Source organism: Ranitomeya imitator, chromosome 3 (assembly GCF_032444005.1).
Source record: "Ranitomeya imitator isolate aRanImi1 chromosome 3, aRanImi1.pri, whole genome shotgun sequence".
NCBI classification, from domain to species: Eukaryota; Metazoa; Chordata; class Amphibia; order Anura; family Dendrobatidae; genus Ranitomeya; species Ranitomeya imitator.
The window spans coordinates 245150181-245164343 of NC_091284.1; the positions used below are offsets into that span (position 1 = coordinate 245150181).

The 14163-nt window shown below is 45.8% G+C and overlaps 1 protein-coding gene across 1 annotated transcript in view; it reads right to left on the minus strand.

Annotated features, from left to right (window-relative positions):
- Positions 1–3194: 3194 nt before the first annotated feature.
- TBC1D22B (TBC1 domain family member 22B) overlaps positions 3195–14163 on the minus strand; it is a 67525-nt gene continuing 56556 nt past the window's right edge. Inside the window, exons 10-13 of the mRNA XM_069756311.1 lie at positions 13968–14043; positions 13068–13195; positions 12273–12368; positions 3195–4325 (exon numbers count right to left, since the gene is read on the minus strand). Coding sequence (XP_069612412.1) covers positions 4197–4325; positions 12273–12368; positions 13068–13195; positions 13968–14043 — 429 coding nt within the window. The 3' untranslated portion in view covers positions 3195–4196. The remainder of the gene's footprint in view (positions 4326–12272; positions 12369–13067; positions 13196–13967; positions 14044–14163) is intronic.

Below are 14163 nucleotides of genomic sequence, written 5' to 3' on the forward strand. Positions count from 1 at the left end.
TAGTGAGGGACTTTTTGGAGGACAAGTCCGCCTGCCAGGCCTTGAGCCAAACGGTCCGGCGGATGGCAACGGCATTGCTGGAAGCCTGAGCCGCACACGACGCGACATCCAGGGAGGCGGAAACCAGGTATTCACCAGCGTGGGAAATCTGGTTGGCAAGTTCCGCCAATTGCGCGGGAGGTGCCCCGTCAAGGATACCTCGCCGTAGATCCTTGGCCCATTTTGAGATGGATTTTGAAGCCCAGGTGGAAGCAAAGGCTGGGCATAGCGCTGCTGAAGCCGCTTCAAAGGCAGATTTCGCGAAGGATTCTATAACTCTGTCGTTAGAATCCTTCAGAGATGCTCCGCCGGACAGTGGAAGCACCGTGTTGGTGGACAGCCTGGAAACAGGGGGATCCACCGAGGGAGAGACCGTCCAATTGGCGGTAAGTTCTGGTGAAAACGGATATAACACCCCCAAGCGTTTTCCCCTCTGAAAACGTCTGGTTGGATTCTCTCTCTCTCTGGCCAGGATTTCCTCGAATTCAGGATGAGGAGCGAAAAATTTTGAAGGTGGTTTGGCCCGTCTAAACGAAACCGCCTGATCTGCGGGTTCTGTAGCGGGATCCTGAATGCCACAGGTTTGGTTTATAGCCCGAATGAGGTTCTGGACCGTCTCACTCATGGTGGCGATCTGGTTAGGATCCAGCTCCGAAATATCCTCTGAGGGCGCATCAGATAATGCCTCGCCTGACTCAGGGGAGGAGGATCGGTGGGACACCAACCGCGGGGGAGGGCCGTGCGGCGAGATGGAACGCGAAGAGGACTCAGACCGACGTTCCTGTCTGGACCTTTTGTAGCTTAGCAAGGAGGTCTCGGGCGGCGGTTTCTGCGACCCGCTGGCCACGGCAGGGGTCTGCAGGGGTAACCGATCCAGCGCGGACACCAGGGTTTGAGATACCCGTGTTAAATCGGCCACCGATTGGGACAGAGAGGCGGCCCAGCCTGGGATGGGGGGATCACTCTCGGGCGGAACAGCCGGAGGATCCTGGGCGGTGGGAACAATTGGGTTGCTGCAGGACTGACACAGCGGGGAGGACTGACCTGAGGGAAGTTTGCTGTTACAGGACGAACATGCAAAGTACGTTACTAAGGTAGAAGATGAAGAAGTAGGGGGACGAGAGCGGCCCCCTTTAGAAGACATTTTAAGAGATCCCTGAAGATGCCAGTGGGTTAGGGGACAGTGGGGCAGAGAAGGGTGTCAGTCTGCAGTGCAGCTACTCACGGACCCGGTCCTGGAAGATGTCCCACTTGTCCTCGGCGGAGGACTTCCCTGAGGTGCTGATTCTGCGATGCTGAGTCACAGAAGATGCGAGTGAAGGAGCGTGGCGCGCTGTGTGAGGCACTGCGAGGGCTGAGAGAAGCGTTGCACACCGGCCGAGAGATCCACGAGGAAGGGGGTGGAGCCAGACGCAGAGGCGCCGGTGGGCAGGGCGCAGAATGTCGGGCGGGAAAAAACCCGCCTGCAGGAAGGCGGAAATGGAGAGGCCGACAAACCGGAAGTAGGCCCCGGCCGAAGCCGGGGCCTAAATTAGGCACCGGCGGCCGAGAAAAGAAGCCGCGGCGCCGAAATAGCGCACCGGAACGATGCGGCGAGAGGAAGGCTGAGCCGCAGGCGCCGCGGCCAGCTAGGCTGCGCCGCTGAAGGGCGCCGCAGGAAAACACCCTCCAGAGCGATGCGCCGCAGGGGAAAGCGGCACGAGCGCCTGCAGAGCTGCGCCGCAGAAGGGGCCGCAGATAACAACCCCCTGCGGCGCCAGAACAATGCGCCGCAGCGAGAAGCGGCGCGACCGCCTGCAGGGCTGCTGAGGATGTGTCCCCTCCGGTCTAGGGATCCGGCCACAGGGGATAAGAGCGCGGTGGCCTAAAAGGGGCCCCGTGAGACAGAAGGCCCCTGTCAGAAAGGGAGGAGAAAGAATACCGGCCGTCACTGGAAGATACAGTCAATGACCGGGTAAGAAAACGACAGGGAGCCTCTAACAAGAACCCCCCTAACAAAGATCTGGGATGGGAAGGGAGAATACTCACCTAAAAACATCCCACGCCGGTACTAACCTTAAAAGGGGGTGAGACGTCCAGGGGCTAATGGACGTCCTCGTCTCCGCCGACCGACAGGCTCTGGTGGGCGAGTGGGTGGGGGACGGAACCAGGACCGGACTTCTGAGCACGCTTCTGTGCTAGGATCTTGGTCCTGGAAAGGGATCTATGAGGATACGGGGTGGCAGTACACGCCGTACTCATAGTCCGTTTTGTGGGACTACAGGTGTGACTGCTCACCCTGTATCCCTCCGGGAAACCGGTAAAGGAAACGACGCACATTGAGGTAGATAAGGGTCTAATGAAAGACCCGTGTCCACCTCCTACTGACACTAAGCTAAACTGAAGAGTTTAATGCCAGTCGGTGGGGTGTACACTGCAGAGGAGGAGCTAATTTTTTTATTTGCATAGTGTCAGCCTCCTAGTGGCAGCAGCATACACCCATGGTTCCTGTGTCCCCCAATGAGAGGCGATAAAGAAATAGAAATAAGTTTCAAGTTGATAATTCTGGATGGCCCCCAAGCGATAGTATTAAATATCCAAATGGACCTTGGCAGAAAAAGGTTCCACAACCCTGCCTTAGACAAAGAATTCATCAAAACAAAATATTAAAAATAAGCAATATTTTATTATAATACCCAAACCTACTGCTTATGTAAGCTTTGGGTGTTCTTTATGCTGAATTAAAGGTGGTGCAAGGTTCTTTTGCTTGTTATAAATATCCTTTACATTTATTTAAGAGGTTTTCTTTTTTCATGGTACATTAGCTCCAAGTCTTGAAGTACTTGAAAACAAAAGTATCCCTACTGACCTGCTGCCAACTCTTCGCTGCCCCCCAGTCCATCTTTGTTGACAAAACTGCAAGTACATGACTGCTGCAGCCAATTATTGAGCTCAGAGGTTCTATGACATTGTCATTGGCAATCGATTTGCGGCAGAAGTCACAAGCTGTCAACATGAAGTCACTGATTCAACCATTTCAACACAGGCAAGTGGGGAGCATCGAATGGAGCTGCAATGGGGTAGGGAAGCTGACATTTTCAAACAGTTCACACTTGCATGAAAACTAGAAAACCACTTTAATATAGAGCAAATAAAAGTGCCGTAATGCAGAGAAATGTATTCACATAGCATGGATGTGTGTACTTTATTCATTGTCACAGTTGGATGGTCAATGAACAAAGGCATGCATTCCAGTCTGCTTCCGATACGATTCCATAATTGCACTTTACTGAGCATGATTCTCCACTGCTTGCGCCAAAATTGGGGAACAGACTCCTCCACTTTTCTTTCTCCAGTGATTTTCAAACAATGGTGATTCCTTATGGACACGGGTACAAAAAAAGCACAAATGGAGTAGGCCACGGCACGGCTTGTTAGTCCACAATTGTAGTACCTCACAGAAATCACAGTACAAGTCTGAGCCTCAAAGTACATAAAAACCATATCCTAATTTTTTTTTAAAAATTCTTATACTTTTCTGCCATCTTGAAGGTTAAGCACCCCGGTCAGGAAAATGCACATTGATATGTGCTCCAGTGAAGAATACGGGACTGTTCACATTTGCTGTCATTTCCTACTGCTGTCCCTGAGTGATGCTCATACAATTCTTATGCACATTCAAAGGGACTAAAGAAGCTGTAAGTAGTTCATGTGTCAGAGAAATGGAGGCATCCCTGTTTTTGTGTTTGGTGGTGTCTGATAGAACATTCAAAGTACCAAAAACGTTTGCTTTGTGTTGGAGTGTCACTATTATTACTTGGTTAATAACCTTAAAATGTTGCACGTTGTACACAGTAGCCACAATCCTCAACAGAGACAATGCATATAGGCCTGAATGAGATAAAGACAATCACATCTTACAAATAAATTTAAATTATGTACATTTCTATCCATATACATATGAAAGTCTGCTAATATACAAATAATCTGTACAGGGTTGATCACAGGTTCAGTCATTAGTCTTTAAATAACAGACATTGTACGCACTCACACACAAACGCTTAAAAAAAGTCCAAATGAGTGAGTGACTGGTAATGCAGAGGCACTGGTGCAAAATGCTCACGCCTCTTCCTGGGAGCAGGATTTCTGGAGTGGGAAGCTGTGGAACAGAAGACCTCTTATCGACGATAGTGGTTGGGAGCATCTGCAAACATGTACTTCAGTCTGTAGGCTTCTGCCAAAAGGAGGCCAATTTCTTCGTTGCCCCAATGGATTGTAGGCAAGTTCTGGAGCAACATAAGTAATCCCTAAGAGAAAAGAAAAATTATATTCTTATATACAAAACTTAAATGTATTTGGTTTTAAGCTGAGTTGACCTGTAAAGGGTTTGACTTAACTTTAAGAGTAACTGGCACACCAAAAAAATTAGTTAAGTACTTTGTAAAAATCCCTTCTCTTCCCTGATTCTGCCACTGTTTTCCTTTTTGTGCTGCATGACTGCATTGCAAAGATATACTGCTTCTGGAGAGCAGTATGTGAAATTTCGGCTTGCAGCCAACCGGGTGTTTCTGCAGAGTCTTTTGTCGGGCCTACACTTTAAACCTGCCCTCTCAGATGCTGCCAATTAGCAGCTATTTTTTTATTGTTGATGTTTGTCTTGTATGTGTTTTTTTTTTATATAAATCTATCAATTAAAGGTTGTATTTTAATATTTTTGCTTAAAAGTACTTTTTGCCCATTGGGAATCCTTTCAAACACAGATTGGCAGCATCTGAGTCAGCTAGACTGCCAGATTAGCTGCCAAGCTGTGGTTAGCAGTGTCTGAAAGTGTGGGGTAAAAGCGCAGATCCCCCTGAAGAAATGCCCAGTTCAACGGCAAGCAGAGATTTCACATACTGCACTCCAAATGTAACAAATGTGAATATTACTGCAATAGTTTCACGCAGAGCAGAAAAAATAGCACAAGGATTTTTACTAGGTATTTAACAACCTTTTTGAGCAAGTGACAGGTCTTATTTAACCACTTGTAGAATGTACACTGTATATGCCACAATTTCGAATAGAGGGAGTTCTCCCTCTGGGAGACCCAAGTGGTGGCCACCATATCCAGCTGAGAATGAAGAGTAGTGATCTTGCACATGCATTACTGTCAATCTACACAACTCAATAAAAAGTTACAGAAATAAAAACATTTTCAGGACTTTTCATCCAGTTGCAATGGAGCATCTGGATGCTGGCACCAAATTTATCGGGTGGATTGGGAGTCTGTTCTCCAGAGGAGTGGAATTCCCACCTATCAGATGCAGATGTCTTATCTTAAAAGTATTGCCATACATTTTCAGAGTGGGTAAACCCTGTAAGCTGGTCATGCATGTAAAGATTGCCATCTGATCCACAAACATTTCATCAAAGGTAAGATCTGTCAACAGTAATAAAGACACTACAGTAATAGGGAAGATCTTTGGAGAAAAGTTGGAATGAAAGCTACAATTTGCATTAACGGTTCTGGAGAGTAATTCCTTTCCTGATGCTTTCACTAGCCATGTAGAAATTCTTATTTACGACCAAAATCTTCCATGCTGATAGGAAGTTTTCCCTACACTGTGTGCAGAATTATTAGGCAAGTTGTATTTTGACCACATGATACTTTTTATACATGCTGTCCTACTCCAAGCTGTTCAGGCTTGAGAGCCAACTACCAATTAAGTAAATCAGGTGATGTGCATCTCTGTAATGAGGAGGGGTGTTGTCTAATGACATCAAAACCCTATATAAGGTGTGCTTAATTATTAGGCAACTTCCTTTCCTTTGGCAAAATGGGTCAGAAGAAAGATTTGACAGGCTCTGAAAAGTCCAAAATTGTGAGATGTCTTGCAGAGCGATGCAGCAGTCTTGAAATTGCCAAACTTTTGACGTGTGATCACCGAACAATCAAGCATTTCATAGCAAATAGCCAACAGAGTCGCAAGAAGCGTGTTGGGCAAAAAAGGCACAAAATACCTGCCCATGAATTGAGGAAAATCAAGCGTGAAGCTGCCAAGATGCCATTTGCCACCAGTTTTGCCATATTTCAGAGCTGCAACATTACTGGAGTAACAAAAAGCACAAGGTGTGCGATACTCAGGGACATGGCCAAGGTAAGGAAGGCTGAAAAACGACCACCTTTGAACAAGAAACATAAGCTAAAACGTCAAGACTGGGCCAAGAAATAGCTTAAGACTGACTTTCCGACTCAGATGCCAGCAAGGTGGAGGTGGGGTACTGGTATGGGCTGGTATCATCAAAGATGAGCTTGTGGGACCCTTTCGGGTTGAGGATGGAGTGAAGCTCAACTCCCAGACCTACTGCCAGTTTCTGGAAGACAACTTCTTCAAGCAGTGGTACAGGGAGAAGTCGGTATCGTTCAAGAAAAACATGATTTTCATGCAGGACAATGCTCCATCACATGCCTCCAACTACTCCACAGCGTGGCTGGCCAGTAAAGGTCTCAAAGAAGAAAAAATAATGACATGGGCCCCTTGTTCACCTGATCTGAACCCCATAGGGAACCTGTGGTCCCTCATAAAATGTGAGATCTACAGGGAGGGAAAACAGTACACCTCTCGGAACAGTGTCTGGGAGGCTGTGGTGGCTGCTGCACGCAATGTTGATCATAATCAGATCAAGCAACTGACAGAATCTATGGATGGAAGGCTGTTGAGTGTCATCATAAAGAAAAGGTGGCTATATTGGACACTAATTTTTTGGGGTTTTGTTTTTGCATGTCAGAAATGTTTATTTCTAAACTAGATGGTGGCCCGATTCTAACGCATCGGGTATTCTAGAATATTCATGTCCACGTAGTATATTGCCCAGTCACGTAGTATATTGCCCAGCAGGGCCAGCGTCAGCACCCGGCGCACCCGGGCAAATGCCGGGGCCCTGGCAAGACGGGGGGGCCCATTTATGGTAGTACACGTCAGCCGCCAGCGCTCGTCATTCACTACATCCACACGTCGCCCGGCAGCGCCTTGGCTGCAGGGGGCGCAGTCAGCTATGTCTGAGGCCATTTCGCTGGCGCCTGGCGCTGCGCAGCTGCAATAGCAGCAATACTCACCTCTGCCGGCCCTCACCATGGATACAGAAGACACTTCCGGGTCGCTGGGTCATCTATTCTGTTACATCCGGTCGGCGGGCTCGTCATCCTAGAGCAAGGAGAGGACAGAGAGAGAGCCGTTCGGAGTCGGACCGCACCGTTCGCTGGCGCCGCTGAAGCCTTCCCACTCCGGTCCAGCGTCCACCATCCAGGACATGAGGAGAGGACAGGTCCGGCAGCGCCAAGCGGGAGGAGAAGACGAGCAGCAGCTGCAGCCTGCAGTGAGGACGGTGCACCCTCTCCTGCTGTCCACAACGAGGGGGCCGGCGAAGCAGTGAGTGTGAGTCAGTGACTCGTCTTCGGTGAGGGGGGTGAGGGTCTGTCCCAACGCTGCACTTTGCGGGGGAAAGGGGGGGGGACCGGGAGTGGAATTATATGGGATGCAGCCTGGCTGGCTGCTGCTGAGCCTGGCTGGTCAGTGGGTCAGGTCTGCCCTCAAATTAATAAAGCTCATTCAGGAGCAAGATGGTCAGAAAGCTGCGTGCAGTGCCAGTGATTATGTGGGTGCTGCACTGCCCCCAGGCCGGGTGTAATGTGCTGGACATGGTTTTGGGGGCTCTGGGGCCGCTGTGACGTGATCTCAGGGGGATTCCGGGGCACACCCCCTTTCTTAACCCTTTGCAGACCCGGCGACTTTATTAGGCTACGTTCACATTTGCGTTGTGCGGTGCTGCGTCGGCGACGCAATGCACAACGCATGCAAAATGCAGCTTTTATGTGTTAAAGGGGGGGGTTGGGGGGGCCCACTGAGACTCGTTCGCCCGGGGCCCTCAAAAACCTGGAGCCGGCCCTGTTGCCCAGTCACGTAGTATATTGCCCAGTCACGTAGTATATTGCCCATCCACGTAGAATATTGCCCAGCCACGTAGTATATTGCCCAGCCACGTAGTATATTGCCCAGCCACGTAGTATATTGCCCAGCCACGTAGTATATTGCCCAGCCACGTAGTATATTAACCCAGCCACGTAGTATATTGCCCAGCCACGTAGTATATTGCCCAGTTACGTAGTATATTGCCCAGTGACGTATACAGCAGAGCCACGTAGTATATTGCACAGCGACGTAGTATACAGCACAGAGCCACATAGTATATTGCCCAGCCACGTAGTATATTGCCCAGCCACGTATATGTCACAGGTTAAAAAATAAACATATACTCACCTTCCGAGGGGGCCCTTGTAGTCATGTCGCCTGTGTGTGCAGTGAACTCGGCAGCTTCCGGTCCCAGGGTTGGTAGCGCAGGACCCGTGATGATGTCACGGTCACATGGTCATGGCAGATCCTTGTTGCATACCATCCTTGCCACCGGAACCTGCCGCTTGCATGGAGCGGTTACCGGAGCGTCGCGAGGAGCGGGAAAGGCGGCGGAAGGGGAGTATATAATGATTTTTTATTTTTTTTAACATTAGATCCTTTTACTATTGACGCTGCATAGGCAGCATCAATAGTAAAAACTTCGTAACACAGGGTTAATAGCGGCGGTAACGGAGTGAGTTACCCGCGGCATAATGCGGTCCATTACCGCTGGCATTAACCCTGTGTGAGCGGTGACTGCGGGGAGTATGGAGCGGGCGCCGGGCACTGACTGCAGGGGAGTAGGGAGGGACTAATCGGACTGTGGCCGTCACCGATTGGTCACGGCAGCCATGACAGACAGCTGGCGAGACCAATCAGCGACTTGGATTCCATGACAGACAGAGGCCGCGACCAATGAATATCCGTGACAATAGGACAGACATACAGAAAGACGGAAGTGACCCTTAGACAATTATATAGTAGATTTTGTGCAGTTATATTGGTTTACCTGGTGAAAATAAACAAGTGAGATGGGAATATATTTGGTTTTTATTAAGTTGCCTTATAATTCTGCACAGTAATAGTTACCTGCACAAACAGATATCCTCCTAAGATAGCCAAATCTAAAAAAAAAAAACACTCCAATTTCCAAAAATATTAAGCTTCAATATTTAGGAGTCTTTTGGGTTGATTGAGAACATAGTTGTTGATCAATAATAAAAATAATCCTCTAAAATACAACTTGCCTAATAATTCTGCACACAGTGTAGTAGGTGTATGGCCAGCTTTAGAGTACAAGTAAAAGAAATGTATCATCAGAAAACGAAGCACTATTTGAATAAGAACCCTACTACAAAAGGTTTTTAGTGTTGTTTTGGACGTCACTACTCTGAAATATTAAAGCTTTCAAGTTGGACAAAAGAGCAGACACAATCGGCTTGTTCATGGCAGCTCATTTGTCATCTTGGCTATAGATTTTTAGAGAAGAAGTCTCTTATTACAGCAGAGAAATGTATGCCAGCTCTATTCTACTCCTAGGGGCCTAGATAAGGCAGGACAGCCAACACTATAGAGCTAGGTCCTGTAAGCATTCTCCTTACACTTTGGTCTATGGAGGAAGGTCATCAATTCCTGGAGACTGTACAGTCACCGGTACACTTAACTCCTCAGTCGAGCTGCTAGAAAGCACAAATCATGTCATACCCTCTATCCCAACAATAAAAGAATGCCCAAGGAAGATTAAAAAAAACTACAATACTTTAAACAATAAACTCATTAATTCTCGTCTATGAACTTATATCTCATTAACAAAACTCTAAATTAAATGAGAAAATTCCTCTAATATTTCTAGATCCACAGAGAATGTATCACCTGATTTTATAATACACTGCACACATAATTAAATTATTATTACACAAATCTCTTAAGGATTATTTACTCTTTGTTACTTTCAAATCCATATCAGGATGGCTGAATATTCCTTCTTGAAAAATATTTGGACTGATAAGATAATGAGCACTTTAGTCCAGCTTAAGACTGTGTATTTATGCGATAAACCCAAGGTCTGCCCACTACTGTACAACACTTCAAAATCGGCCCCAGAGTGTTGCAGCCAGTCAGCGGTGCCGTCAAAGCCACAAGAAACAATGTGTACTGCGTACCTCCTCCACTGCTGAGCTCTCACGCTACACTGGACAAGCTACACTAAAAGGAGCTTGTCAATTCGTCAAGATGCAAACGAGATTGAGATTAGCTCATGAATTTACTGAACTCAACACTTAATATCAAGCATGGAAAATTTTCAAAAAGGATATGTACATTGTGACTTGGATTTTCAAAAGTACATCAGCCTCAACTAGCCTATGAGAGCTATTTAAAGGGTACCTATGAGTTCACAAGATAATGATGATAGTGCAGAATTCTGCACTATAGTAATTTTATAAATCACTCTTTTAGCAGTTTGTGCCGATAAATCAGAGTACAGTACTGCCCAAAATCCTAATTGTCACACTTATTTACCTTTTTCAGTGCAGGTATGTGCACTTTGAAATCCTATGACACTGGCTCCCACTGTCACAACTCTGTTGTCAGGTATCCTGGGACCAGGGGCTCCTTCCCGGTCCCTAACAAAAGGGGCACCCTAATTCGCCCTGTTCTCCGGATTACTTCTGATGGTGAAGATGCTGAGGCCACATACCTTGCCTTAGCTCCTGAATCTGCCCTCAGTCTGTACCCTTCCGCCACCCAGGGAAGAGGGGAGTATTAGTGCACTGTAATACATCAACCAGACTAACAAGCTAATATGAATAAGGGTAACAAAAAATACCAAACAGACAAATATACACACAAACAACAGAAGGGATGAACTGGGGAGTGGAGGATGGGGTTAAACTAAAGTAGAAGAAAGGGAATTATCACACACTCAAAACCTAGCAACAGTCACAGATAAAAACCCACCAAACGCCTTCTCCAATAATAACCACCAACAACCTCCAGCCATGCAGCATAAGCCACTCTGACAATGAGTGCTAGCCAGGGCCAGTTTATATGGGAGATAGAAGGGGCTACACAGTGCACAGCTGAAGGCCTGAATGCTCCAGGAGCTCTCAACAGAAAAGATTAACTCCTGCATTGCTAAAAGAAATGTACACCGTTTAATAAGAAGGTGAAGTGCTTCTAATCAGTGCAAGAGTAGGAGAAATCAGACGCTGTAGTCTTCTGGTTCCACACTGAATATGGTAGCCTACCATCAGGAGAAGAATACTGCTTAGTTTAGTGTACTACGGGCAATTCTGTCTGTATGTGATCAACAAAAATCGCTAATAGAGTGATTTAGAAAAAATAGGATATTGCAGAGTTCTACATTTTTCAGGTGAAACCCTATGTAAGCTTTAATAATGTACGCAACTTGCATTGTGAAATCTGGTGACAGATTCTCTTAAAGGTTTAGATAAAGAAGGCATGTATCTATATGTACTGTAGCTTCCTCTACGCGTTACTAACAATTCCTACAAGCATAAGATGGAAGAGTTCCCATACCTTGCCATTACAGAAGATAGTGAAATATATTATGCTCTTTTATGATTTCAGACTGCATTGTCCTTCAATGTGAATACAAACAAGAAATCAGAGGAGTCATGTTGAATTTGAGGTTCAAAGGGGAATCTAGAACTATAATTAATAAACAAATATTTGTATATTTTTGGAGTTTTTAAAGGAATATCTATTATGATGTTACGATGATTTTACGTAACAAATGTGAAAAGGGTTATTTTTTTTTATAAGTCATTTTCTGTTTATTTTTGCATATATTATTAGGAATTTATCAGGCATGCCATTTTTTACTCTAGACTTTAACAAAAGACAACTGCAATAAAATGCACCAAATTTATTAAGTGGTGCACTGCTGCACTGGAAAGGTGATCTCCGTCTGATAAGACCAAGCAACTTTGGAGTAGGTGGCAATGCAACTTCTTGCTCTGTTTACACATCACTCAATAAATGCTCTTTATGCAGCATCAGTAGGGATGGTAAATAAACAGTTTCTACCTTCTTCATAGGGAGTCAAGATTGTCTTACAGCTCTCTCTGCTCTCCTGCACTTCGAGAGGTTCAGCAGACCAAAAAATAGTTAAAAGTGCACATATGACCCACCATAACCCAACAATCCAACGGCTGCATGTGGTGTGGGATCAGCTTCTGAGCCCACTCCATACATATGACCCTATCTAAGATGTACTATTACGGGTTACGTCGGGAAGGGGTTAACCAAATAAATACATGTTATGTACGTATATTATTGAAGCATGTATTCAGTACTTACCTGAAAATCTTCTTCATCTAGAATTTCTTTACGCCATTTAATTAGAAATGCAGCACAAACATAAAGGTGGAAATGGGAAAATCCTTCTGGTTCTGCCTGTGAATGTGGTTAAATTAACATCCATTACTTACATGGAAACTTCCATTTTTCTTATTTATGGCACTTTTTGGTAGCATTAGAAATCATTAATGTAGTTTACCAATAAATTAAGTTAAATGCAGAACACAGTTAGAATGGGTCCGGACTGCTGGTCGCCGCACTTATCACTATGGCTGTAGAGAACTTGTGAGAATAAAAGGCATTAGTGATTAGTGTAAGGCCTCCACACACATTAGACTTACATCAGCTGAACCTGCGGATAGCGACAGGTTCTGCAGATGGTCCAGTGTGCACGGGGGCAGCAGCCGTCAAATGCTTGGGAGAGATGAAGATAATGCCCGACTTCGGACTGCTGATAGCAGTGTTCTCCCTGAGATAAGCCGCCAGCTGATTTATCAGTTGGCAGCTTTCCCGTACAGAACACAGGAGTACTCGGCCAAATGAGCGCTCGTATATGTGAGTGTCAGCTGAGATGGCTGTCGGCCGAATGATCGACCGAAGTATTGTTCGACTGACAGCCATCTAGTGTGTAAGGCTGGCCTAAGAGGAGTATAAAAAATAAGCAAACCTACTCTTAGAAAGTAATTCAAGCTTACCAGATGCTGCTGGCCTGCTAGAATTTTGATGACCAATAACAAGCAAAAAGAAGTCAGAATGCCGTCAGTAAGTATTAGGCACACATCTGCGTTGACCTACCTGGTAAGTATCCCACAATCGTATCGTACATCTTAAAGGAAGTTCTCGCATTAGCAGATTGTTCATCCAACGAAAGGCAAATTGGAGGTATTCCACTTCATATTTTTGTAGATGGCTGTGTACCTGGCCTATTGTAACAGTAAGAAATTGCAACATGAGAGGGAGATGGTAAAGCTGCCTGTATAATAGGTCAACCAACAATCCATCACCACAGTGACCTTCTCAACAGAAGATTGTCAGCACAGATGTCCTCCCGACCAGTGTGCCAGCCCCCCAATATTATGCCAATCACAGTCGCTTACCCCCCAGTAGGGTGCCAGGTAAAAGTGCCCCCCATAACAGTGTCGGCCAATAATGACTCTTATAATAGAGCCAGACAAAGATACTCCTCAAGATTGTGAGAAAAGCAGCTGATTTCACTTTTCATATGATATCCTCCTCTCATATCCAATAACTCCAATCGGAAGGTGCTGCATCACATGAAGTAACGTTCCCTGGTCACATAGGCCAAGTAGACTGCCAACAGAATTGACAGTTCAAAGTGCCTTGGAGGTAATGATATATGCTTGGGGATGGCAGTCATGACAGTCACCGAAGACTGGTGGCCAAGCATTAGATCTAATTGAGAATCTGAGAACTAATCAGGGCCATCAGACCTTCCCTGAGGATTATCCTGGGGGAAACTGCAGACAGATCAGAGTCCTGCACTCTCAACTACTAAAAATACAATTGACATGGAGAATATCTTAAAGATATACTACCTCAATGGCTATTAGCTGTGCTATTTAGAGTATTATCCAGTGAAAGGGGTTTTTGACCTTCCGATTGCTGAGATCCAGTCCAGTTTTAAAAAATAAAGGTGTTATTATCACAAGTGACCCAGCAATAATATCAACGCACCATCAATTCGGCTCACAAGTTCTTCAAGGGCCTTCACATTCTTCTGAATTCCAGGCTGTGCAAATGTGTAATTATCCTTAAGGGAAAAACAAACAATGCAGTTCACGTCGACACAGTTAAAGAGAACCCGTCATCAGAAATAAACAAAATCAATAGGCTGTTCTTTATTAATTTTTATGTTACAGTGAGCTCAATA